The sequence below is a fragment of the Epinephelus moara genome, chromosome 20 (genome assembly GCF_006386435.1).
Source record: "Epinephelus moara isolate mb chromosome 20, YSFRI_EMoa_1.0, whole genome shotgun sequence".
In the NCBI taxonomy this organism is placed as follows: domain Eukaryota; kingdom Metazoa; phylum Chordata; class Actinopteri; order Perciformes; family Serranidae; genus Epinephelus; species Epinephelus moara.
In genome coordinates, this window is record NC_065525.1 from 30,282,597 (window position 1) to 30,307,647 (window position 25,051).

Consider the following 25,051-nt stretch of genomic DNA (forward strand, 5'->3'; position numbering starts at 1 on the left):
TTAATATTAGCTAGTAACAGTAAGACCAGACATGTTTTAAAACACACAGATACTTTGCTCTAATTAATTGTAACATAGTTTTCTTCCCAAAATGTACCTAACTCCAGCTTGTTAAAAAAAGCATCTACATATACTCCTACTCCCTTGTTGAAAAATTCACAATCTATGCACCTAAATGCAAATATATCAGTGTATATTTTATTAAAGTACATTGCAAAACTGTCACTGCTGTATGCAAGATGTCTCTTTGGTGGAAAGTCAATTTTCAGCATATGTGTGAAGGAAGTTTCAGATGTCCCCATCACACTTGTGCAACCTGCACATTGGACCATTATTCGCTTCCAAATTAGTCACAAAAAATCATCTTGTAGGTAAAGTTCTTCAGCTTAGTTCAGTTCAATTTAATTCTGTTTAAATGGCCCAATATCACGAATCACAATTTGCCTCAGAGGGCTGTACAGCATAGGATACACTCTGTCCTTGGACCCTCACAGCAATGAGGAGAAACTCCCCCCAAAAAAACCTCTTTAACAGGAAAAAAATCTAAGACACCTCAGGAAGATCAACTGAGGAAGGATCCCTCTCCCAGGACAGACAGGTGTACAGCAGATGTCTTGTGTACAAACAGACTAATGTTATAATTCATATGACAAATTTAAGGTAGACACAGAGAAACTTAACCTTCATTTTCCATGCATAGAAAAACATCTGCACATGCATCATTCCGCACACTAAAGGTCAAACATCCAAGGGTAAATTACAGTTATTGAAAGGTAACTACTGATCCCGTTCATAAAACTGACCAAAACATTGGTAAGTGTAACAAGTAGCAGTTAGTTGTTGAATGACTGATGAGTAAACTATTGCTTGTGAGCCCTTTGGTGATGTTGACAGCACAGCAAATTAATAATATAATACTAGGACCATTGAATGTGGCAGTATAATTGATTTGGCATGAGTGATAAAAGTGGCATGCGTGAAAAATCAGTTGCAGCCTGAAGGCTTTCACGCGTACTGACTATTTAATGTGGCTTGTAATATCTGCACCTGTTCTTCATGGCTGTGCAAAGTCTCATCTAAGCTAGGAAGATATTCTGCATGGCCTTGGCACACATGTTTTACAACAATGGGACTGTATTCTCCCTCTCTCTCATCTGTCAGTATCAGCAGTACCCTGATGGAGATGGAGAGCATGGGGTCGAGCGGGCGCTCCACCCCAGCTATGATGAACGGACAGGGCAGCTCCAGCTCCTCTGGGACTAAGACAGTGGCTTACCCCTGCTGCTGGGACCTCTGTCCCCAGTACTTCAACTCAAGTCCTGATCTGGCCGAGCACATCAGGGGCATTCACGTGGATGGGCAGAGAGGAGGGGTCAGTAGATTTTAAACTTTTGGACAAGCTTCGTTTTGATCTCCTTTATTCTGTCCGACAGGTAGCCAGGCAAGATAATGTCCCTTTTTGCTGTAGCTTAACATTGACAGTCCAGACACCAAAGACAGAGTTGAATGATTTGCTGCAGTCGGACTGCGTACTCCCATTGACTATTAAAGGGTTGGTTTAAATCGCTGAAGGCACTGAAGCTGCTTTCTGCTTAAAAATATTCCCTTTGAGAACTGTCCACAGTGCATTCTGTGAATTATCTGGAGTAGCAAACGCGCTGTTTTTGAAAAGAGATGCTGCTGTTGAACATTTTCAAAAATAGTTTATCAATGTTCTGAAAACTACAAATGACATAACCTTCACCTCCATTTTATTGGGGTGGAGGCAGATTTCCATCTTAAAACCTGGAAAACAAAAAACTAAACCGTTCTGCATTGCTAGATACCATTAGAGTAATTCAGGGTGTCTGCAGTTCCTTAAGTCTTAAAATGTCTTAAATTAAAATTTTTAATAAATATTACCCCTTAAGTTTTCAAAGGGTTGGCCTCTAGCTCAGCCAGGAGAATGTCCTTCGCAAGTAGGCTGATTCTTTTGCAGCGGCCTAGGTTTGATTTCAACCTGCAGCCCTTTGCTGCATGTCATCCCCATTCTCTAACCTTTTCCTGTCACTCTTTAGCTGCACTGTAATAAAGGCAATAAAAGCCTAAAATAATCCTTTAAAAAGTTGTTGATTAGGCTTTAATTTTAATTTGTTAGGTCATAATTGCCTCAAACATTTTTATCTGATTTAATTTAGCTGTCTTTTAATGTCTTTGTCAAAATGAGTCAACCTCTTCTGCATGATAGTCCACACTATGTTGATATGAATCTTTAAACATGCCACTGAATCTAAGACTGTCTTTTTACTTTATATTTGCACTTACCTGTTGGCAAAATGTAGATTAACTTCACAAACTCTAATTACCATATTCCCACATTAAACCTACCTCTGCAGGGTACTGCATATATACGACATGTGTGCAATTTTTAGATAAGAAAAAGATGATTTGACCAAATATCTGTCTGAAATGTGGTTTAAGATATCCTGAAAAGGTCTGACACACTTGAATGTAATGCTTTTTGATACCTTTAGATGGCTTGTAACTAAGTGATAAATTTATTTTTTATGGTTTTGTGTGAACTGCCAGAGTTTATTGATTGCTCAATACTTCATGCCACCTAGTTGGCAGCATCATTAAATCAATATGCACTCAGAAAATACCTTATGTACAAAGCTGTGGTAAACAAACAATATTTTTTAAGTTTCTGCCTGCACAGTCAAGACAGTTTTACAAAATGAATCAGCTGTGATGGTCAGAATCGGAAACAGTTTTTTTTTTTTTTTTTTTTTTTTTTTTTAAATTAATATTTTTTATTTGGAAACGCAAACAAGTACAAAAATACAGTAAGTATTTACTTAACACATTAAATATATACTTGGAATGATATTTACATTTTTCCTTTTCTCCCACTCCAAACGAACAACCCACCCACCCTGACCTGGAGAGCAGCCATCTAGAGAAGCATTAAAAAAAGAGAGTATATGTATACAGACAAGCAAATAAGTACATGTGCCCACACACAGTACATACACATACATGAACATGCACAGACACATGAGAGGTCACGATTAGCCACGCACACTGCCACCATGCTCATGCTTATTTACTACTGTCTGGTCATACAAGCCTGCACCAGTCCAAGAGTAACATAAGTACACTATATTGTACACAGTAATCATTCCTTAGGGACATAGAATCGGAAACAGTTTTATTATCAAGTAGGTTTTCACATTCAAGGAATTTGCTTAGAAGAAAACAAAGTTGGGGATTATAGTAGAAAGTAAAATATGCTTTAAAACAAAACGAGTTGAACAGTGTTTAAAAAGAAGAGGATATACTGTAAAATATGGTCAGTATGAAGTGTGGAGAACATGTGCAATGCAAAAATGTGTGGTTAACACACTGATTTAGGTTCACACATTGACATTTTCTATTTCTTAACTAAAGACAAAAAGAAATACCAGAGAGCACTTGAACCTCTTCCACCTGTAGGCTGCATCCAAGAAAGTCTCCAGACTCCAGAAAGTGGAAGTAAGGACGAGGATGTATATAATTTGAGAAATCTCCCGTAGTGTCTCTGTCCAACAACTCCTCTCAAAGCTGTCTTGGCAGCTAACCTCTGTTTTCACTCTGTCCCATTTTTTTTTTCCATTTTCTTTTTCTATTTTCCTTCTCCTCTCTTTATATCTCTCTTTGTCCCTCAGGTGTTTGTGTGTCTGTGGAAGGGCTGTAAGGTGTATAACACACCGTCCACCAGTCAGAGTTGGCTCCAGAGGCACATGTTGACCCACAGTGGAGATAAGCCCTTCAAGGTAAAAAAACAAACAAACACTAAATTGTAACTCAGATACAATGAACATCTGCAGCTCTCTCTCCAAGTTCTGATGATCAATGAATTTTGCTAAGTGATTGACTGTTTATGAGTAATGTTTATAGTATCAATATCTAGTCTGAGCCATCATCATCATCATCATCATCAGAGGACAGTTTCCTTTGTGTATGTTGGTGATGGTATGTGTCAATTAATTCATTTAAGTACCAATACCTACTCTACCATGCCCAAAACTAAAATAAAATTAGTTAGTAGTTTGCTTAAAAGGTTGTCATCAGGCCCTGTTAAGCAGCAAACAAACCAAATGGTCTTTGTTTTCGTGCTCTGCTGCAGTGTGTAGTTGGTGGCTGCAACGCCAGCTTTGCTTCCCAAGGAGGTTTAGCTCGCCACGTCCCCAGCCACTTCAGCCAGCAGAGCTCTTCCAAAATGTCCAGCCAGGCCAAACTCAAGGAGGAGTCCCCCTCCAAGGCCGGACTCAACAAGAGGAAGAAACTCAGGAACAAACGCAGGTGCTCCCTACGTACGTACCTAACAGACACACAAACTAACCCTATTTGAAAATGTTTCTCATTGTGATTTTCTTCTTTTCTTTATTGGGAAGGATTACAAGCTGAACACATTGTTGAGGCATTGCCATGTTTGTTGTGGGGGGGGAGCAGACTTTTACAGTCCTAACCTCCCCATAAAAACAGAATGAAAAGAAAGGGCATTGAATTGTTTGGCTTGATCATTTGACTAGTTCAACAGAAAATACAACTGTTGATAGGTGTCATGGTGACAACTATGTGTCACACTCACTCGTTTGATAACTCAGTTTTAGCCTACGTCCACACTGAGCTGCCATTTTCATTTAATAAAAAGAATTTGAGAACTTAGCAATACAGATGTAAGGGCTTGTACGCATGCCGCGTCTTCAACCGCTTGGAAAGGGGCTGCTACTCATGTGCCTACTTTGTGCCAATTTTCAAGAGCGCTGAGGCAGGATACATTTGAGGTTGCAAAGCGACCATAACCAGCTCTGTATCAGAGCCTGCTTACCAGAACGGCCAGGTATTGTTTTCAAGTGTGTGGACCTAAAATACTTTCAGTGGGACAGATGTAAAACTCTGAGTAGCCCAGCGCTAAAATGATCAACTTCTTTTCCGTATTTCCCAGAGATTGATATTTACGGAAGAACGGAAGGAAATCTGGTGTCTGTGATTGTTTGTTCATTTCACATGACATGCGGTATGCACTGCTGCATTCCAAAAGTTTAACTTTGTTTATCTCGGGGCGCAGTTGTTGCATCCTGAAAAACAGGGCACTCAGGAACGCTTGCATGTTGCGATGGCATTGCTTTTGTGTTCTACGTAGAACACAATGGATTTGAGGGCGCAAAAAAACATGGCATGTGTATGGCGCCCAAAGCAGTTAAATCCAGAAATCCTCAATTCTTCTTTATGCGTCACACCACTCCACTCTTTGTTGGGTCATAAACTGCAAAACCTTTCCTCAGCTCAGTTCATGTTTCCAGGTTGGTTTATGTATATGAAAGTTAGCCTGCTGCAGTGGTCACAATGGGAACAGAAAAACAGGGATTTTCTGCATCATCTACCTCTATGAACCTCCCACATCCTTGTTTTTTTGGAGAAGCTAGAGCTGGACAGCACACACACACAAACAGGTACATGTGCTTGTGCCAGCTAGACAGACGGATTCTCCCCATGGCAATGTTCTGCTTTTCAGAGAACAAGTTTTCAGTCTGTTTGCATATTGTCTCTCAGCTGATGCATCTCTGCTCAGGTTGATGCAGATACCTACCTACCTGGTGGCCTGTTTTGCCTCAGATAGCCTTTGTCTGCAATATGAAAACTCTACTTGAACACCTCTGCTTGTCTTAGTGTTTATTGCTGTCTAAATATGTGTGAGGTGAAATGCGGTGATCTAATTATTATTTTTTTTTTTTTTTACATTACAGGCAGATAACATGTTGCATTTTTCTGCACCATCTCCCTCTACTGTGACTCTTACAGTTTTAGCTGAAGCTTTATATGGCCTTTTAAAAGAACACTTCACCCGCAAAATGACCATTGGTGCATCGGTTTGTCACCGTGTGTAACCTTGAATTTGTAAAGAAAACTGCAACCCAAAAAAGGCAAATACTCTTCATGAATTAGAAGACCACCTATGACCACAGCAAAACTATATGAAAACATCCATTCACAAACTCTAACACAACTTGTGCAGGATAATCCAAGTCTCATTTGTCCAGTTATATTCTCAGTACTTATCAAGCACATGCATTTCTTACAAAAAAGTTTAACTATAAAATACTTTCGCCTACAGGTAATGTGCCTGAGCATGTGCGTGCACATGAGCTCTGCTTGAGCAAAGTTCACATGCATGTGCATGCTCAGGCACGTGACTGTGCATGAGACTGTATGTACTCACGTGTTTTAGATCATAATGTTAAGATATAATACATGTGTTTGGGAAGCACTGGCCATATGACTGGATAAATGAGACTTGGGTTATCCTGCACAAGTTGTGTAAGAGGTTGTGAACAGATGTTTTGCTGTAGTTTTGCTGTTGTTAAACATGGTCCCCTATGACTTGAAGAACATTTGCCTTTTTGTATTCTTCATTCATTGCGGAGGCATGTGAGAAAAACAAGGTTTACTTCACAAATTGAAGGTAACACATGCTGAGTAATTTATATACAAATGATCACTTAGCGCGTGTAGTATTCCTTTAAGAGACCACACCAATTGTTTTGCAGTTTTCAGTCCATTAGCAACAAATTGTGTTTATTTCAAGTTATTACCAACTGTTTTCCCCCAGCATAACTTGTACATTGATCACCTCCTGGGTAGCCAGGTATTTGTTTACATTCATTTAGGAACGAAATCACAATCAACTTGCAGAGACTCAAAACGTGCCTGAGGTAATGATCCATCTAGACTATTTGGTTTTTAAAGTCTTGCACTGTTGCATGGTAATTCAGCTGGAAAAGAGGCCCTTTTGAAAACTCCTTAGTGGTGCATTCAAGGACTCTCTTGACAGCGGACAGTCGATGGTTGAATGCCAAAAAGCAGTTAATTCAGGAGACATCCTGCCAGAAAATGACACACAGAAGACAAATCATGAGAAAATGAATATGTTGTGGGAGGGAGCTCTCTAGCCTTTTTAAGTGTCTTTGAATGCACTGACAGCTCAGGGATCAGTCTCAACTTGCTGCTCCATTACAATTAGATGATAATGTTACTTCACCACAAAAAAGGTTTCAGAATATAGGAAGTAATGCATATGTCTCTGCAAGTTGGTTTCATACTGAAGTGAATTAGCTGGAAACCAGTGGATGTCTTGAGGTTAATATTCTTGCATTAATCACTTCCTGTTGGTTGTTGCAAGTCGCTGCAGTTGCATGCAGCTGCTTCATGTGTGCCACATGTGTATCCATTGAGTCTCTTGCATCAGAGCAACATGCTGGTCAGCAGGGATGATGCTGATGTTTATCTTATCAAGAGTTATACATTATCCCATTGAGTGCCAGTGCGATTCAGTGCAGAGACCCAGTGTCACCTAGATGGGTCAATGTAAAAAAAAATAATCATAAAAAGGAAATACTGTTCAGAACCTCTATTTCTGCTTGTTTGGTCGTTGAGCCCAAATAGAGCCAACGTGTCAAAACTTGCAAAGTTTTTTTTTTTTTTTTTTTTTTTAATTTTCTACCGCAAAGTTTGTACAGATTTCTTCGCATGGATTTCAGCCCAAAATCCTGAATAAATGTATTTTCTAATAACTAGAAATGTCACGAGGTTTCAGTATCATTACCACTGAATATGTGCAGTGAGGCAGTTATGGAGAGTTAAACCATAAGAATCTGATTACTACAGCTTTCAATGGAAACTTGTACCTCTTTTATAACTTTAGTGTTGGTGCAAAGCAACATTTAGAAACCGCAAAGCAATATCACTTTTCAGTCATGAGATGATTCTGACGTAGTTATGGTTAGTTACAGAACGACTTGGAAAAGCCGTGGAATTTTTATATACCGGGCCACAGTGGGAACCCTGGTGTTATGTTTGTTTGACTCCGCTCTCATCTGAGTCTGTCCTTCTCCTCCTCCAGCGAGGCCCCACGACTTCTTCGATGCCCAAACCATGGACGCTATTCGCCACAGGGCCATCTGTCTCAACCTCGCCACCCACATCGAAAGTGTGGGCAATGGCCACAGTGTGGTCTTCCACAGCACGGTGAGCAGCCTCACTACTTTTGTTTGTCTTGTAGTGTTTGCCTCTGGCTACGTGTTTCCATTTTAATGGGTTTAAACACAGCGAGTAGCCGAGGGAATTCAAAGACAAGGGTTGAAGGATGCATTTATAATTACCAGATGCTCCTCTGCTCTGCTCTGTGGTCGACTCTGTACAAAACATTGGCAACAATAATAATTATGCTCTTTTCTGCTCCTTAATCAGCATGTAGCAGAAACTGAATTTAACCAAAGAACTTGAAATATGAAAACCAGTTTTACATACTTGCATGGGTCCATTAACAGAAACGTGATATGTGATGACAGTAATCACCATTTATATTCATTAACCATGGAGCTGTTTAAGGCTACCTCAAGTCAAAAAGGTCTAAATGGTTAACTTTTAATTGTACAGTGGAAACTACATTTAATGATCATGTTGGTGTGGGTCAAATTGATCACAATATAAATTATAATTATTTTCTTAATAACTCATGCACATTAATACCTAATTGGTATTTGTATATTTATTACAAAAAGTAAAGTAATAAATCAAACTGAATTTTGTTGACTGTTTCAAAATACAGCACTACAGCTGTTTCATTATGGGGACATTGCGTGACTGTGCATTATAAATCCACTTGACAAGGGCAGTGTTAACCACAGGTGCTTTTCCCGTGTGCATTCGGAGTCATAAGCTTCAAGGTGAACGTTTTTCATTGAGAGAAAATGACTTTCTTTTTTCCGTCATGATTTCGATATATATGCAGCACCAGCATCGGGTGGTTAGCTGGAAGCAGACTGGGTACCATGAGGCAAAGTATCATAGGAGTAAAGTAAAAAAAGAAATAGAATCACAATAGTTTGATATTTTTTTCCATATGTTATGGATGAAAAGGCCCAAAAAGAACACTGTAAGTGGACTACTTGATTACTGTGCTATACTACTAAAATTTTAAATTTGAAAACAAGACTTCAGAGGCTCAAATTGACGATTATGTTTTAAAATGACTTACTTCTAGGGCTGCCCCCAACTAAGAATTTTCCTAGTCGACCAATAGTCGTCATTTAGGGCCATTAGTCCACATGTTTACCATATTAAGTTAATTATTAAAGTATATATTTTGGGCTGCACACAATGGTTTGAGTTGAAGGTGTGAGAAAGAATATTATCAGTAACATTGTTAACACTGTGCTACATTACAGAGAAATACAAAACCGTACTTATGAACCTTCATTAATATAGGCCTATATTTTATCTACAAGTGCACGTCACACACTGACGTTTATCAGTGTGACGCTGTCAGCAAAGCAGTAATGATTGTGCTAAGTGGCTAATTGGCATGTAGCTACTTCCATGTTTCAGATGGTTTGCCTGCAGTTTACATATCACCTTGGGTTCGTCCTTCACCTTCTCAAAATGATCCCACACTTTCGATTTCTGCCCGATGTTATTAACTAGGCTTACTAGCCATTACACTGATATTCACCAGACAATGCATCATCAGATCTCTGTTGAGACATTGTTGAAACTACATAAAGTTTTCTTTTTTTTTTTACTTAGATTATGAGATTATGATTTTAACAAACTATCTTTTGCATATTGAAAAGACAATCCGCCTAGTTATTTAACATGGTTGTTTTAATATTTGTGCACCCTTGGTTTTTCCAAAATGTCTTTTATTTCATGTTATTTTCAATTTAGACAACAGGGGGCGTGAAAGAATCACTATTTGAAAATCAGCCTCTTAGCAGATTTTTTTTCTGCGTGCACTTGAAGTGAACCTTGTGAATCGCCCCAAGGCTTGATGTTGTTTTTCTCTGAATCACGCTTCACAGGAAAGACAATTGGATTGTTTTCGTGTATGGTGCTCAATCCAATTCTGAGCCCAGTGCGTGGTGCATTATTAATGAGCTCTAAAATGCCTTTGCACCTTACTACAGAGGGCTCGTATGAGCACTCACAGGAGGGAAAAAAAAACAACAATTTTTTCCAGTGAAAGATTTTCTGTCTCTGACTGACAACAGCTTCAAAGAGTGGAGGAATTATTTCTATATTAAGGGAGGTTAACTGTAATGACTCTCTGGATGTGAATGGCAGATTTTTTTTTGAATGACTGCTTTTCTTGTGCAGCTCCACTAGGGAGCACTCTGTCTCCTGTTCAAGAGCCTCACTCTGCATGACGGTGGAATAATGAAAGGCTCGTCATCCAGTGTGTCTTACTTTTAAAGTCAGTGACAGTGGGAACCTTAGGGCAGAAAAGTGGCCTGTATTATCTGATTCTAGCACCCTGCAGATAAAATTAGCGATTTGTATATAAATTATACATTTAACGTGTTGTGCTATAGCCTGCCGCCGTCGGAAACAACCGGCGTGCTCATGGGAAGATTTTAAATTTTCTCCCTTAAGAGAAATGTGGAAACAACACCTGGAGCACCTCACGTGTGATTTAAACCACATACTCAACATTTAAAGGCACAGACATACACACACAGCAGGTAGGAGGGTGGTTTACAGGTATGGGCAGTATTGGTTAAATTATTATCATCATATTAATAAGGATATTTTCTGATATCGATGTTTATATCATTAACAAAGCAGAGAACAGAGATCCACTGTTACATGAGATCAATTTCTTCATTTGTGCAAAAGAAAATCTTAATTTGTTTGATTATAATACAGCTTGCATGCAGAATCATTAGTACAACAGAAATGTTTACCCTTTTTATTGTTTAAAGGGACAGTTCACGCTAGAATTCAATGAAATACATATTTTCCCTCTAACCGTCAGTGTATTTATCAGTCTAGATTGTTTTGGTGTGAGTTGCTGAGTGTTGAAGATATCAGTCGTGGGGGTGGAGATGTCTGCTTTCTCTCAAATTAATGGAACTAGATGGCACTCGGCTTGCGGTGCTCAAAATGCAAATAAATAAATGCATTTGAAAAACTCAACAACAATATCTCTTTCCTCCTAAATATGTTCATTACCACGAAAACTTCTCTAGCCAGACAGACCCAATGACTGTTGACAATAATTGGACAGACTGAAGAATTGCAACAATAAATAGCATTTATGCAGTATATAGTATAATGTGTATTTCCATTGCAGGTTTGGTCTTAAATTTCATATAAGGTGGTATTAAAAAGGTCTTAAATTTAACTTGATTATACCTATTGACACCCTGCTAGCACCACTGAAGCAGCTAACCTTACAGCTCAGCCGAGGAGGACGCCATTAATGTTTACATCTCACACTGTCATGAACCTTGTGTCCATGAGTAGATGCACATTTCCTTCTGCATGATGATACGGTTGGCCGGCTTTGTTCAGTAGAAAGAAAACAGTTCGCACATGAAACTGCTCACAACAAGGTCTGTGGATTATCTTGAGCCAGATCATGATTTTTGGAAAGAGACATTGCTGTTGAGTTTTTCAAATTATTATTATTATTATCTGGTGCTCTGAGCACCACAAACCAAGTGCCATCTAGTTCCCTTACTTTCAAGAGAAGGTAGACATCTCTATGTCTGATACTTCCNTGTTTTTTTCTTATTATTATTATTATTATTATTATTATTTATTTTATTTTATTTTATTTTTTGAGTGTCATCTAGTTTGATTATATTTGAGGGAAGGCAGCTGATATCTGCAACACTCTGCAACTGTCACCAAAACAATCTCAACTGATAAATAACACCACAGGTAAAAGTTAAATTATGTATTACTGATTTTGGGGTGAACCGTCCCTTTAGGGATTTATAAAAATGTGCAGTGTTGAGTGGTGTTTCAGACAAACTCACTGTTAATGCTTCTGTTCATGTTAAAGTGTAATTAGAGTGTTGACATCAGTGCTACCCTCAACACAGTTTTTGTCTGCTCTTTGCTCAGTCCCTTTCAACTCTTTTCTGCTCTGCTCCCAACAAACCTCAACTGCTCACCAGCAGCCAAGAATTTTAAAAGAAAAGCTCAGGAAAAAAAAGAAAGTGAAGATAAAGCTTGGGAAGAGGTTAAGAGAGGTAACCACATATTTGGACACAGACTGAGAAGGAGGAAGAGCCAGCGAGGGGAGGGAGAGAAACAAATGGAGAGAAACAGAGACTTGGAGAGAAAGGACAAGGAAAAGGGGTTAAGTGAAGTTCAGGGTCATGGAATCGGAAGGGGATCTGGCCAGTTGGGCATACATTCTCCTTCTCTCTAATCCCAGAAGGATTGTGGTGGAGAAGGACTGCGGCGCTGCGTCATACCCCAGGCCCCAGCAGACCCTCCCAGGCCTGGGGAGATTGAGTAGAGCCGTAGGGGTTCTGTGGAGTTTGGCTAGCGGGCCTGCTGACACGCCAGAGCAGCTCAGTCATGTTTATGATGGGATATTTTTGTTATTGCGCCAATCTGCGTCATCCACAGCTTGACCCCTTGACACTAGACAGGCACCCAGTTTTAGCAGGCCTGCCCTCCCCCGGCTTTGGTCCTGCAGTTTTCTCTGCCTTGTTTTGGAGCGGCACTAATATCCACTCCCCACTCCCTGTTTCCTCCTGCTCTCTCTCTCTCTCTCTCTCTCTTACCTCCCTCCCTTGAGTCTATAGAGGATTAAGATCTGTCCCTTAAAGCACCAACTGCCATCATCAAACCACTCAGCTCACAAATCACTTCATGCTGCTTAAACACAAGCCCACTTCTTCATCCTCAGCCTTTACATACATGGTCATGGCCTCTTCAAGTGTAGCCTGAGCTTGTGATTATTAACCTGGTGCTGTGAGGAACCTGAGGGCACAGGTTAACAGCTATGCATTTTTAATTAAAAGGGCAGTGAAGCAGCATCTGGTGCGCTGCGTCTTAGCTGTGAGGCTTGAGACATTTACTGTAGGGCCCATTGCAGCCAGCAAAGGATTCAGGCTAATGCTGCAGCCAGGCCCTGTTGTTGACTCTGAGAAGTTGTCTATCCTCCTTTGTGTTGGTCTACAGTGAAGCAGCAGTAGTCAGCCAAGCCCTGGTGGAAAGGTAGCAGATAAAGGCAGTGGCAGATAATCAAGAACAAAATGAAATGACAGTGTTAATTTATGAGGCGAGATTAATGCGCTGAAAAGCCAGGCTGGTGTTGTTGCATTTTCTAAAGATTGATTTGGATATGTCAACATCAAGTTTAATATTCTATAAATAGCTTATACTACAGTGCTCATATATACAGTCGAACAACAGAAATAAAAAGCATCAATAAAAGAAAAACTGTAAAAAATATCTATATATTTATACACATATAAAACAATACATGACATTTAAGGTGTACTGTGCAGGAATTGTCAACCCCAGATTCACTCTGGTTTTAGAATGAGCTTTGTTCAATGTCTGTGTTTCATTGTATTTGAGTTTTTTCCTGCACTGTGATCACAATTTTAGTAGCTTTCTCTTGCTGTAAAGCCCTGTGAGGCAAATTGTGATTTGTGATATTGGGCTTTATAAATAAAATTGAATTGAATTGAATTGAAAATGAATGTGTGAAAAACAAAGGATTAAGATAAAGTAAGTAGATAAATAGAATAAAAGTTGATCCAAAAAAAAGAAACAAAAAGATAAGATCAGTATTGATACAACAATAATTGTAGTAATCACAACCTTTATTATTTCTTCATAGGGCACAATTGGAACAACAAACATTAGACGAAAAGGCAGTAAACAAAGTGGAGATCAACAGAATTTGTATTTGTAAATATATAAAAAATTAGCAAAATTCATCAAAGTGTATTTTTTTTTCCTTATGTTGGGAGATAGTAATTTGGGGTAGGTAAAAAAAAAATCGATACAGCACAGTGTCGCGATATTTTTATGTGGCAATATAGTATCGTCACACAGTGTCATGTACTGATTTTTTATTATATAAATTATTAGTATTACAAAGACAAATTTAACTTTAGGTAGTCGACTAGAATAATAACATTTATTGCTTTTTCCATCTACAAGATAAATTGTACTGCAATTAAAATGATTGAAGTGAGATGAACAGACTGAAAACTTTATCTTACCAATAGATCAGATAAAGTTGTCTTTCAGGGACATAATTTACAGTTGAAAAAAGTTAATAAATTGCAATGTATTATCGCAATATTCAGCATATGGCAACACGTTTTAAAATTGCACTCATACTGTATCGTGACTTAAGTATTGTGATAGTATCGTATCGTGGAGTTTCAGTGATTCCCACTACTACTAATTATATCATTTTGAAGTAAAAGTTGAAGTGAAAATATTGCGTAAAAATACTGGGTAAGCTGGTTAGAAACCTGTTTTACTGGTTACATGGAGGAGAAATCCTGAGGAAATCGGGTTCCTTAATCCCTACCCAATTACAGCAACCAGATTTCATGTTTATGTCGTTTTAAGAAATTAGCTTACTGGAGAAAGCCGACTATCACCTGGTTACTTAATTGTATGTTGACACACTGATGAAGCAAGAGAGGGCTGTGGCACTGACATTGCAATCTAACCAATGACATCATACTTAGATATTCAAATACAAAAGGATGTCAGTATAATGTCAGCTCCATGTATCACTCTTTCCATCCTTCCTGTGATACAGTAACAGGGAAAAAGAAGCAGAAATCAACACATATTTGCCTACAAAGTCAGACTGAAGTCCACATATTTGTTTTTACAGGTCATAGGCAGGTCTAGATTTCACATCAGCAGTGTTTATGTTTAAGTGTGAGATGCCCAAGAATTTTTTTCTGCTCATCATTGATGCTGTTACTGCTGTGTTACACTGTCTACTTGTTCTCTTTTCCACTCAAAAGAGTTTTCCGCCTGAATACTGTATTACAGACAAGAGGCAACAACAGGGCTGATTTGCCAACTTGGCTGCTATTTGCAAAGCTTCTCACAGACAAATAATAAGGCACAAAGCCAAAAACAACAAAATTCATGTCTGCCAACAGAGCCTAAATATTTCTTACAAAAACAATTAATCAAAGTGCAGCGCATTTGTGTCGGACAGCTCTATACCTGGAAGCTTATCAAAATATAAATATAGATTTGCACACCTTATCTTGCCCCTCTTTTACTCACAGCAGAATGGGAGGAGGTTTTTTTCTTTCTAGCTTAAAGAAAGTATGGAAAGAGACAAATGACATGCATTTTTACTTTGTGCTTGACAGAAGACAAAAACATGGACCTGAGCATTTAAAAAAACAAAGCAAATCAGTGAGATAAATAAGCTGATTAAGGTTTCAAAAACCAAACAAGTTAATGCATGTTTTGGCTCAAAAGTAGAAGGGCAAGAAAAGCTGTGAGGCAAAGAGTGATTCTAGGTCTTTGTCTCTGTCTCTTGTCTCAGTGGAGCCTCGTCCCTCCTGTCCTCAAACCAGTTTCCATCAGTGCCGCAGCCAGTCCCTGGAGTCACAAAAATAATTTCAGATATTCATGTGCGTAAGCGAACTTCTTCACATGTGAGCTCATTCTCTGTCCTAAAAATAGACATTCCTAACAAAAAAGAGCCAATTGACGTAAGAGGTTATATCTGCGGCTATTTTTGACTCTCCTGGTTATTTTTCTAGCTTTGCTTTCCCCCACTGACAATATTTGTGTGAATTCCAGACCAGTTTTACTATAAACCAACACAGCATGATAGATGAAATGTTATGCATGAAAAGAGCCAACTATTCAGGAAGTCTGGTATTGTCTCAACTGTATTTTCACAAGGAGAAAAGCCTTGAAGTTGGAGGTTGTGTTGGCAGATTAAGTCTTGAGTAGTTAAACCAGGTGACAAAACACAGATAAAATGAGCACAACTTGCAGCTTGTTACTGCAGCAAATGTTCAAATGTGTGCCAGTCTCACCGTCAGACACACTTCCGTCTAAAGCGTCTGGTGCTGACATAATCCACAATAAGAGCAGTGACTTGTATATGGTGATAACTTCTCAGTGTGTACTCCATGTATCTGCTCTTGGCTCTCAAGAATGCCAGCTGTGATAAGCAGTTCTTTGTTAAGTCCAGATACTCAGGAGATGTCTAACTTTTGTCTGGATTTGAATTCCTTGGTCTTACACTGTGTTGCAGGGGAATGTGGGATAGATCCCGTTGAAAATAGAAATCTCACAGAGGTCTTGCATGCATTAATAAGAGTGCTCACATTGCTTATTAGTGTAATGATCAGCCACTGTATCACTTGGTGAGATGTTTGAAGCATGTAGCCTCATTGGCCAGGATGGGGGCATGTCTTTGAAGCCCATTCTCAACAGACAAGAGTGAATGCTGCAATAAGAGCCAAACCCAACACATTTATGCTAATCTGACACTTGTAAAATCACAAACGGCCCTGAAATTAACCATAATATGTAGGTTAAATTATATGCATTTCTACTTTTGGTGGTTTCTTTCCATCGGTGAAGATGGTTACTTGGCTAAGCATATGTCAGACGCCAACATTACCGCAGAGACAAACTGAGTGAAATGATGGTGAGAGAACAGAAGTAGACATTTTCGTTGCCTCTTAGCGCTTATTGTTGGTGTTTTTGCTCAATTGTCTCTGTGCAGGTGCTAGCCAGAAGGAAAGAGGGGTCTGGCAAGGTGAAGGTCCTCCTACATTGGACACCGGAAGATATGTGAGTAAAACTCCCCAAGCACTTTACTGTACATCTGCATGAACCTTTACACCAGCTAAGATAGACTTTTAAAAGATAGAGAAATACATTTTTTAGAACAAATAGAGATGCAAAGATCAAATTCTAATTGAGGAGACAAAAGAATAGAAACCTCAACATTCTCCACTGGAAATCCCGGTTGCTGTTGTAGTCAGTAAGCAATTTGTTCATCTATTATCAGGGATGACCCCCCCAAAAAATGCAACGTTAATTTAAGTTTGCACTATATTTAGAATATAATATTTTCACCTTTTTACCTCTCTGCCCTATTCAACGGGGAACTGAAGCCTTTATATCCATCAAAGCTCTCTTCAAATTCTCATAACACAAAACATGCTGATCTACTGCTGCCTTGATTCGTGAATTTGGAAGTAACCCTTCAAAACCCCAAAGTCACACAATAACACAAATGAACTAACTGATTGAGGCAGTGGTAGACCAACAACTTTTGTGTTCTGCTAGGTAGAAATACTGTTTTCGTCTAAGAAGTCTGATAGCTTTGAAGAGAGCAAAGATAATGGCTTCAGTTCCTCATCAGAACAGGCTTTCTGACAGCAAGGTAAAGCTGTGAAACTGTGAAACACCTTTTGCTGCTGCCCCAACCCAAAGCAGTAGGAAGAGGGTGTCTGGATCCAGACCCAAAACCGAACAAGGAGGATGGCATCCGTCCTTATCCACTCTCAAATCGCCTACCTTGTTGTAGTGAACTGCATAGCATTGCAGATACTTCTGGGTAAACATGCCAGATGACTCAACCACATGACAAAACTAGAAAAGCGCTCGTAGAGCGCAGACCTCCGCCAAGCAGCTCGGATTTCAGCCATTTTATTATTTTATCCACTTCGCCTCAACCGATCACCACCACAATTTTATCATCTGTTCCTTGTCCCATTATCAACCTTTCCTGAAAATTTCATCAAAATCCGTTCAGAACTTTTTGAGTTATTTTGCAGACAAACAGACCAACGCCGGCGAAAACATAACCTCCTTGGCGGAGGTAATTGTAGCTTTATTCCTGTTGGGGAACTGCACAAGGTAGATTTGAAATACTGTCCTGTATATATAAGTAAGGCATTTGTATGTGACAGATGTGTCCATAAACACTTTTAAGATTTGTAGATAGCCTTTAAAATGTCAGTGATCTACAAACAGGCAACTCAAGATCACATTTACAAATCTCTTGCACATGCTTACCATGTAAAGCCAGGGCCTGTCACACAGACATTTCCTTTTAGAGCAGCAGGATGCATGCGTGTGCAAGTGAACATAGACAATGTATATGTATCTCTCTGATAGTTTTATGACTCTCCTTCCCATCCAGTTGTGCACTCAACATGGTGGGCTTCTTCCACGTCACGGCTCGCTATAAATCCTCCCAGCCTGTCTTCGTTGGCTGATCCAATATTTGTTGAGGAGAGCTCGTAGTGTGGGGATTCCAGGTCCTCTTATAGACCACACTACACTAGCAACTCTGCTCAAAGCCCCAGGGCTCTCCTTAAAGGGTGCTGAGGGCATCAGCCATTATTATCAGCCAGCCTCCTCACTCAGTGTTACAGCCACATTCATGCCTGGAGTGCTGATGTAGAGAAGATGGGACTTGGCCATTAGAAAGTCTGTCTGTGTTCCCGTCTGGGTGTGGTGCTGGTTCTATACCATCTGCTCTGCTTGGACTTACTCACATAAGCCTTAAGTTGGCCACTAAAGTTTCTTTTTAAACAGGCGATCAGCATCCAAAATTACTTGGAGGCTGATTTTGTTCTTTTCAGTGGCTCTGGTAAATTTCAATTCCCAGTTTAAGCAATTAATGTCCATTGCAGTATTTGGTGTAACCTCTGGATGAACTTGCACTAAAAAAAATCATGCAAAGCTCACTGGGGCATGAGCCGGTCCACCCAGTCCTCAGCAGCTACATACCTGCTCCCATCCTAGCCTCACCGGGCTCGGCTCACTTAAGGTGAACCTTGACACCACTTAAGCCCCAGCTCATTTGAGCAGTTTGGCAGATGGGGCAGGCAGGTTCGCCACTGTGCTTATGAAATGGGTCGGTCTCATCAAGAGAGGGGAGCTTCAGAGAGCGCTGTAACATTTAGGGGGGCTCTTGCTCAGGGGAAGCTTCCACCACACTTTCAACGCTCCCACACTCCCATTAAAGGGTTTGACTGCGCGGCCTCTGAGTATGATCAGAGAGCAGCGAGAGGAAGCATGAAAGAGCGGAGGAAAGAGGGTGAAGGAGTTGGGAGATGAGAGGAAGTAAGCAGAAAGAGGTGAATAAAGAGAGAGGAGGAGGAGGAGGGGAAAAGAGAACAAGGTCAAAGGAGACAAAAAAGAGACTGGAAAACAAAGAGAAAAACAGATTTGGCGACGATGGCACTGGGCAAAGAAAACTGGATGATGCATCATGAAGTAGATTGCAGCTGACAGCTTCCGATGAACATACTGCAGCTAAACCCTTGTTCTCTCAGCCTTCTGCTGCTTCATCCTTCCATCCTTCCTCCTCCTCCTTCCCTTTTCCCCTCTCTGATCCACCTCTGCTATCTCCTCCTCGCCCCGTGTGTGGGAGTTTAATCTTGTGCATAGAGAAATAATGAGGGAAAGGGGGAGGTGGAGAAAGATGAAGTTTGGTGATCAGGAAAAACTCCTCAGATTAATTCCAAACAGAGAGACGTAGATGGAGATTGATACCGAGACTCAAAGACAGATAGAGGCAGAATGGATGAGGGAGAGAATGGGGGAGACAGAGAATTGAGGAAGGTGAGAAATGAGAGTGGGAAGAAAATGGTTGTGGGAGAGAGAAATGTGAAGGAGAGGCAGAATGAAAGCAGAGTGAATTATGGGGAGTAAACAGAGAGACAGAAAAAGAGAGAGATGCTATTTGGCTTGGTCCATGCAGAAGAAATCGGCGATGATACTGAGTCCAATATTTTTCCCGCGGCAGGCGAGTGTTCTGGTCATTAACAGTGCTGTACGTAACATTCAGTGCATTAATATAGCAGCAAACATCTATTTGCTATGTAAAGATTTAGTGGAGTAATGGCATCGTGACCACAGAATGAAGTCGCGCTCTGTGTGTGTTGTAATCCGAGCTATGCTGTTCTGGCTACCTAATCGCTGTCGAATGATATTGTCCTAGTCAGCATTCTCACCAGTTGTTGATTGAAATGGGAATAAAGAGACAGCATTGTTCTTGTATTGCAGTGTAGAGGTAGTTAGTAGAGGTGTTTTGGGTGACTTTGGTGGAGTTGTTGGGCTGTAAACTTTCCCAGATTCACTAAATATCTGGACACAGCTGCTAGCATTAGCCTAAAATCTGATAGTCATCAGCTAGTTTGCCAGACATGCAAACAATTGCAGTCTTTTTAAGAGGAGATCAACACACTGTTTTATCTTTTCCTCACTGCTTTGCTTTTGGAAAGGCTAAAAGAAGGCACTATTTTGCACACTCTTTAATGTCAGATATTGCTTACAGGGTTCCCATGGAAATTTTTGAAAGTTATGAAATTAGCAGTAGTGTTTTCCAGGTCTGGAAATGGTTTGGAAGCTGTAAAACTAACATGAGCTTAAATAGGATATAAAGTAGCAGCATCAGACTGTCGTCTCCAACTAAATCTAAGTCTATAGATCAAACACGTTTGGCTTTTAACAGGTTTGTTGTTTACAGACAACACTGATCCTAACACTACCTGGTGATAACATCAGATATACATATTTTAATCACCAGGTATCGTGATCCAGAAATCTATAATATAAGTCTGCGGTGTTGGTTTATTCATCATCATCACTTTATTAGCCAGACACAGGGTCCAAATCATGACATACACACGCAAGACACATGTAGCTCGTAACAACACATAACAGGATAAACAAGGAAAAGTAGGGTAAAAGAAGAAGAAAAAAATATCCCCTAGGAGACACTTGTACCAATGCTTACACAGGGGTGACTGATACCTAACATCACTACATCTGGGATTCACCAGCGCACTGACAATATAATTCTGGGACTCATCTAGATGGGAAATAAACTCATACATTAAAATCCTTAGCAGTGCCTTCAGGGTGCTGACCTCTGCATTACAGAACAGGTGACTACCGCTGGATGATCTGGGTCTCTTAAGCAGAATTCTAAAACAATCACTGTATGCGACTTGTCGTCTCTGCATACTTGCCTTTTTATACACTGTCCATAAAGGAGCAGTATACAGAGGGGTACAATATGTTTTAAAAAAAGTCTTATTTTAACATCATGTGTGCACATGTGAAATTTCCTGGTCAACATGTTTGCTTGGGCATATAATACTCTGCACTGTCTGTAGATATCATCATCATACATGTTGTCAGTAATGTAGTGTCTTCTTTGAGACATTCAGTACTTAACCAGACAGATAGAAGTTTGGGAAACACAGATCTTTGTCCCCTTGTGATCTACATATCAAGACAACACTCTTTCTAGCATTGTACTGAACATCATATTCTACCCCATATTCAGAACAAGTATTCAATAAATACTGAAAGCCAGCAGTGCTTGGTGAGAGAATGGCCAAGTCATCAGCATACATAAAATGATTTACCAAGGTATTACCAGTCATACAGCCTGTTTTACATCCACTCAGTTGATTGGATAGTTCATCCATGTACAGGTTGAAAAGGGCAGGATTGATCCACTTGGACAGGGGAAGCCAGAAGGGAACATAACAGCGATCAACCTGTATTTATTCAGGTATCATGTACGCTGACGTTCAAGCAAGGTTGCAAAACAATTATTAGACATGTCTGTAACACAAATGTTTGTTAAACAAGAAATAAACGTACACAAATTTGTCAAAATTACAATCCAAACACATTAAAATGCATTGACATCTATATGATCCTAGATTTGCTATCCCTCAAACAGGTGCACTGCCTTGACATGTTGCAGAGAACCAATATGTGCTGGTCTCGTCTTTTAGCACATGCAGGTAGTTGGGGGCGGGAATGTCCAATGAGCGAATAAAGTTAGCAAGCCCTAGCAGTGTGCTTATCCACAGTTTGCTCATAGTGATACAGATATGGCTGTATCACATTATAGTCCTACCCATTTAAAACTATTTAAATATAGTCATGGAAATGTGGTAAAACATTATGCAAAAGTTTTTAAAATTCATTAATTAAAATGTGTGGGAATCCTGCTCTTAGTACAGCCTCATGCACACCATATCAACATGTGGAGAAATCAAAGGCTTTACAGCCATGCTGTCACTGTTAAGAGGAGGGATTTAGCATTAACTGCTCTGAGACAGGGATGGTTGGTAGTGAGTGTCAATTTGGCCAAGTTAATATTTAGTCTTTGTCTCAGTGTAATGTCCTCGTATCTGACAGGCAATCTGGTGGTCATTTAGTCCTCCATCAAGTGTCATGACCCTCAACACAGAGGTCAACACCAAGTGTGTGTACGTGTGTGTTTCTCTGTCACTGAGTCAATGATTAACCGTGTGAATGTGGGAAGTCATGTTTATTAATGTTGGAGCGAACCATTCACATTCTGACTGACACTCATTAACTCCATTTGGATTAATGAGTAACTGATTAACATGAACCATTCTGAACATGAAGCACCAGCAGCTCGCTGAGGAGGAGAGGAGGGGGTGGGGGGGCTGGGAGAGAAAGAGAGAACCATAATTGCTGTCTAATCTGTGATGGATAGGTGAATGGATTCCCCTGCATGCTGTTGAACACTTCAGAATAACAAACGGAAGAATACACGGTTGGTGACAGTGAACGCCTCGAGCCAGTGAATGCATGCTGCCACATCATTTTGGTACAAACTACACGGTGCTTATCATGCTTGACATGGGTTTATCTCTGAAAACGTTTGTTAGCTAGTTTGGGATTGCACACAAAATGTCACAAGCTGGTAGGGCTGTCATGAATAGCAGTTGTGCACACTTGGATATATGGCGCAATTTCCAAAATAATAAAATGTTCATGGTAGTTTGCTAACAAAACAGGACAATTTCCAACACTCATAACTCTTTCAACAAATTCCCCCAACCTAAACATTCAAGAGTAAAAACTAATGAGCTCATAAGTGAATGAAATGTACAAAAAATCCTGAGAACTTTGTTGCATCAAATTGGCACAGCTAATTCAGCATGCAGAATTATGGCAGAGATCAAGGACCTTTAAATACACTAATGGTTCGTAAGCAACATCCTCTCAGGATGTGAAAATGTTTTCCCTTCTTTGTGCGTATGTTTGATCATGGAGGAACAGCAGTGTGTGGATGGCTGAATGCATTTTGAACAAGCTGCCAGTGAATATGGGTGAGTCAGTCGTAGGCATATATATATGGCCAATTTGTCCCTGCTTAATTGCATTCCTGCTGTGATATTGCAACAGCAGGGAGTGTCCGTTTGTTCTGCACCATAAACATTTACATATCTGCTCTATAGACGAAAGAATAAAAGAAACAAAACTGCACGGAAGTGCTTCACTGCAGTTTATAAAAGTGTTGTAAAACAATAGAGGAACCGCAACTTTGTTCTAATAGTAATAAAACGATCTTCCTCAGGGTTAAACGGTCACACACAGGCAAATCAGTCATATAAATAGTAAATAATATCCAGCTCTCATCTTGATTTACCCGACACAGCCCCGGGCGTGGGCGGCACGGTGGTGTGGTGGTTAGCACTGTCGCCTCACAGCAAGAGGGTTGCCGGTTCGATCCCGGGTGTGGGAGCCCTTCTGTGCGGAGTTTGCATGTTCTCCCCGTGTCAGCGTGGGTTCTCTCCGGGCACTCCGGCTGCACAGTCCAAAGACATGCAGATTGGGGACTAGGTTAATTGATAACTCTAAATTGTCCATAGGTGTGAATGTGAGCATGAATGGTTGTTTGTCTCTATGTGTCAGCCCTGCGATAGTCTGGCGACCTGTCCAGGGTGTACCCTGCCTCTCGCCCGATGTCAGCTGGGATAGGCTCCAGCCCCCCCGCGACCCTCAAGAGGATGAAGCGGTTAGAAGATGAATGAATGAATGAACCCCGGGCGTGACCCTAAGGAAGACCAGCGTGAGGTTGATGGGTCTTTTGGAGTGTTTTTTTTTATCTTTTCACATTTTAACAGGGCCATACACCTTCATGTTTTTGCAGTTCTTTTGCCTGCAGACATGAAATTTTGAGAGGGGAAATTGTGCTTGAGAGAAACGAGTCACAGAGTGGCACTGAACTTAAAACTGCTGCAGGCAGGAGAGAATATCAGGCAGGGAAAAAACACCAAGTCTGAACAGCAGTAACTACGACTGACACTTTTTACCCCTTTAAAACTTCAGTGCATGCACATGAATACCTGAACACTTGGATGCATGCATCTAAATCCATTCATGATTCCAAATTAATTGAGAAGTCTGAGTTACAGTTCTCTGTGTGTAAGTACATTTTGATTTAAACCAATGTATTGCTCCATGAGAATTAGCATGGCAAAAAACCTTACCAAAGACACTTTTGCTACATCCATCTGAGGCATTCGATTGCAATCACATTCATGGACAATGGTCCGTGCTGATGGTGCTAAAATTTTGCAGTCCCACTCTTTTTGCCAGACAAGGTTTTTCTTTGGGCTGTAGTGACCTTTGCAGTCCCCAAACCAGCTCTCTGAGCCCGCTCTCTTCTGCTTTGCAGAATGATGCAGTTTATAAGGACAGTGAACTCCTGCAGTCACTCCTGCCGAGTTCCATATAAAGCCATTTAATATGTTAGCGATTTTATACACACTTTGCTGCTTTGTGATGAACTTATTGCTCCTGTCACCACTGGGAGCTTCAAGGCCCGGAGCCAGCCATCAATCCAGGCTGGAAGACCGGGCTTCACTCTGGCAGGCACCCCCAGTAGCTCTCCCCACTGAGGCCTCACTCACAATATACATTTCTGGCTCATAAAGAAGTGAGCCAAATAACAGTCTCCTCTGGAAAATAGAATAAATCCATTTGTTTTTATTTGGTTTGGTGTGACTGAATGGAGTCTTTGGGTGGAGATGTCTTTGAAAGTGTGTGTGTGTGTGTTGTGTGTGTGTGTGTGTGTGTGTGTGTGTGTGTGTGTGTGTGTGTGTGTGTATTTTAAGGGAGGGATATGAACACTTGGGTGTATATATGTGTATGCGTGACACGTGTGTGACATGTTGACCCCTCCAGTAGGGCCCTCCTGTGCCTGCCATTCATCAGAATGTAATAACTCATCAGTACCACCGCACACTCGCTCCGACATGTTTACGGTGACTCTGGAGTGGAACGGGAATGTGAGCGTGCACGCACACACACACACACACACACATGGGTGTTTACTGCATATTTAACACTCAGCAGGTCCTCATCTGTCATTTGAGGTTTGCGTAGCACAAGGACACTAACTCAA

At 40.4% G+C, this 25,051-nt stretch overlaps 1 protein-coding gene across 2 annotated transcripts in view; it reads left to right on the forward strand.

Annotated features, from left to right (window-relative positions):
* Window positions 1-25,051, forward strand: part of LOC126407452 (zinc finger protein AEBP2-like) — a 32,660-nt gene that overhangs the window by 873 nt on the left and 6,736 nt on the right. Inside the window, exons 2-6 of one of the 2 annotated variants that reach the window (XR_007571793.1) lie at window positions 1,162-1,372; window positions 3,687-3,794; window positions 4,148-4,323; window positions 7,925-8,049; window positions 16,568-16,635. Coding sequence is in view for 1 of the 2 variants with exons in the window: in XM_050072338.1 (XP_049928295.1) it covers window positions 1,162-1,372; window positions 3,687-3,794; window positions 4,148-4,334; window positions 7,925-8,049; window positions 16,568-16,635 (699 nt within the window). In the remaining variant the exon portion in view is untranslated. Of the gene's footprint in view, window positions 1-1,161; window positions 1,373-3,686; window positions 3,795-4,147; window positions 4,335-7,924; window positions 8,050-16,567; window positions 16,636-25,051 lie in introns of both variants that reach the window. The other variant, XM_050072338.1, reaches the window with a different exon arrangement.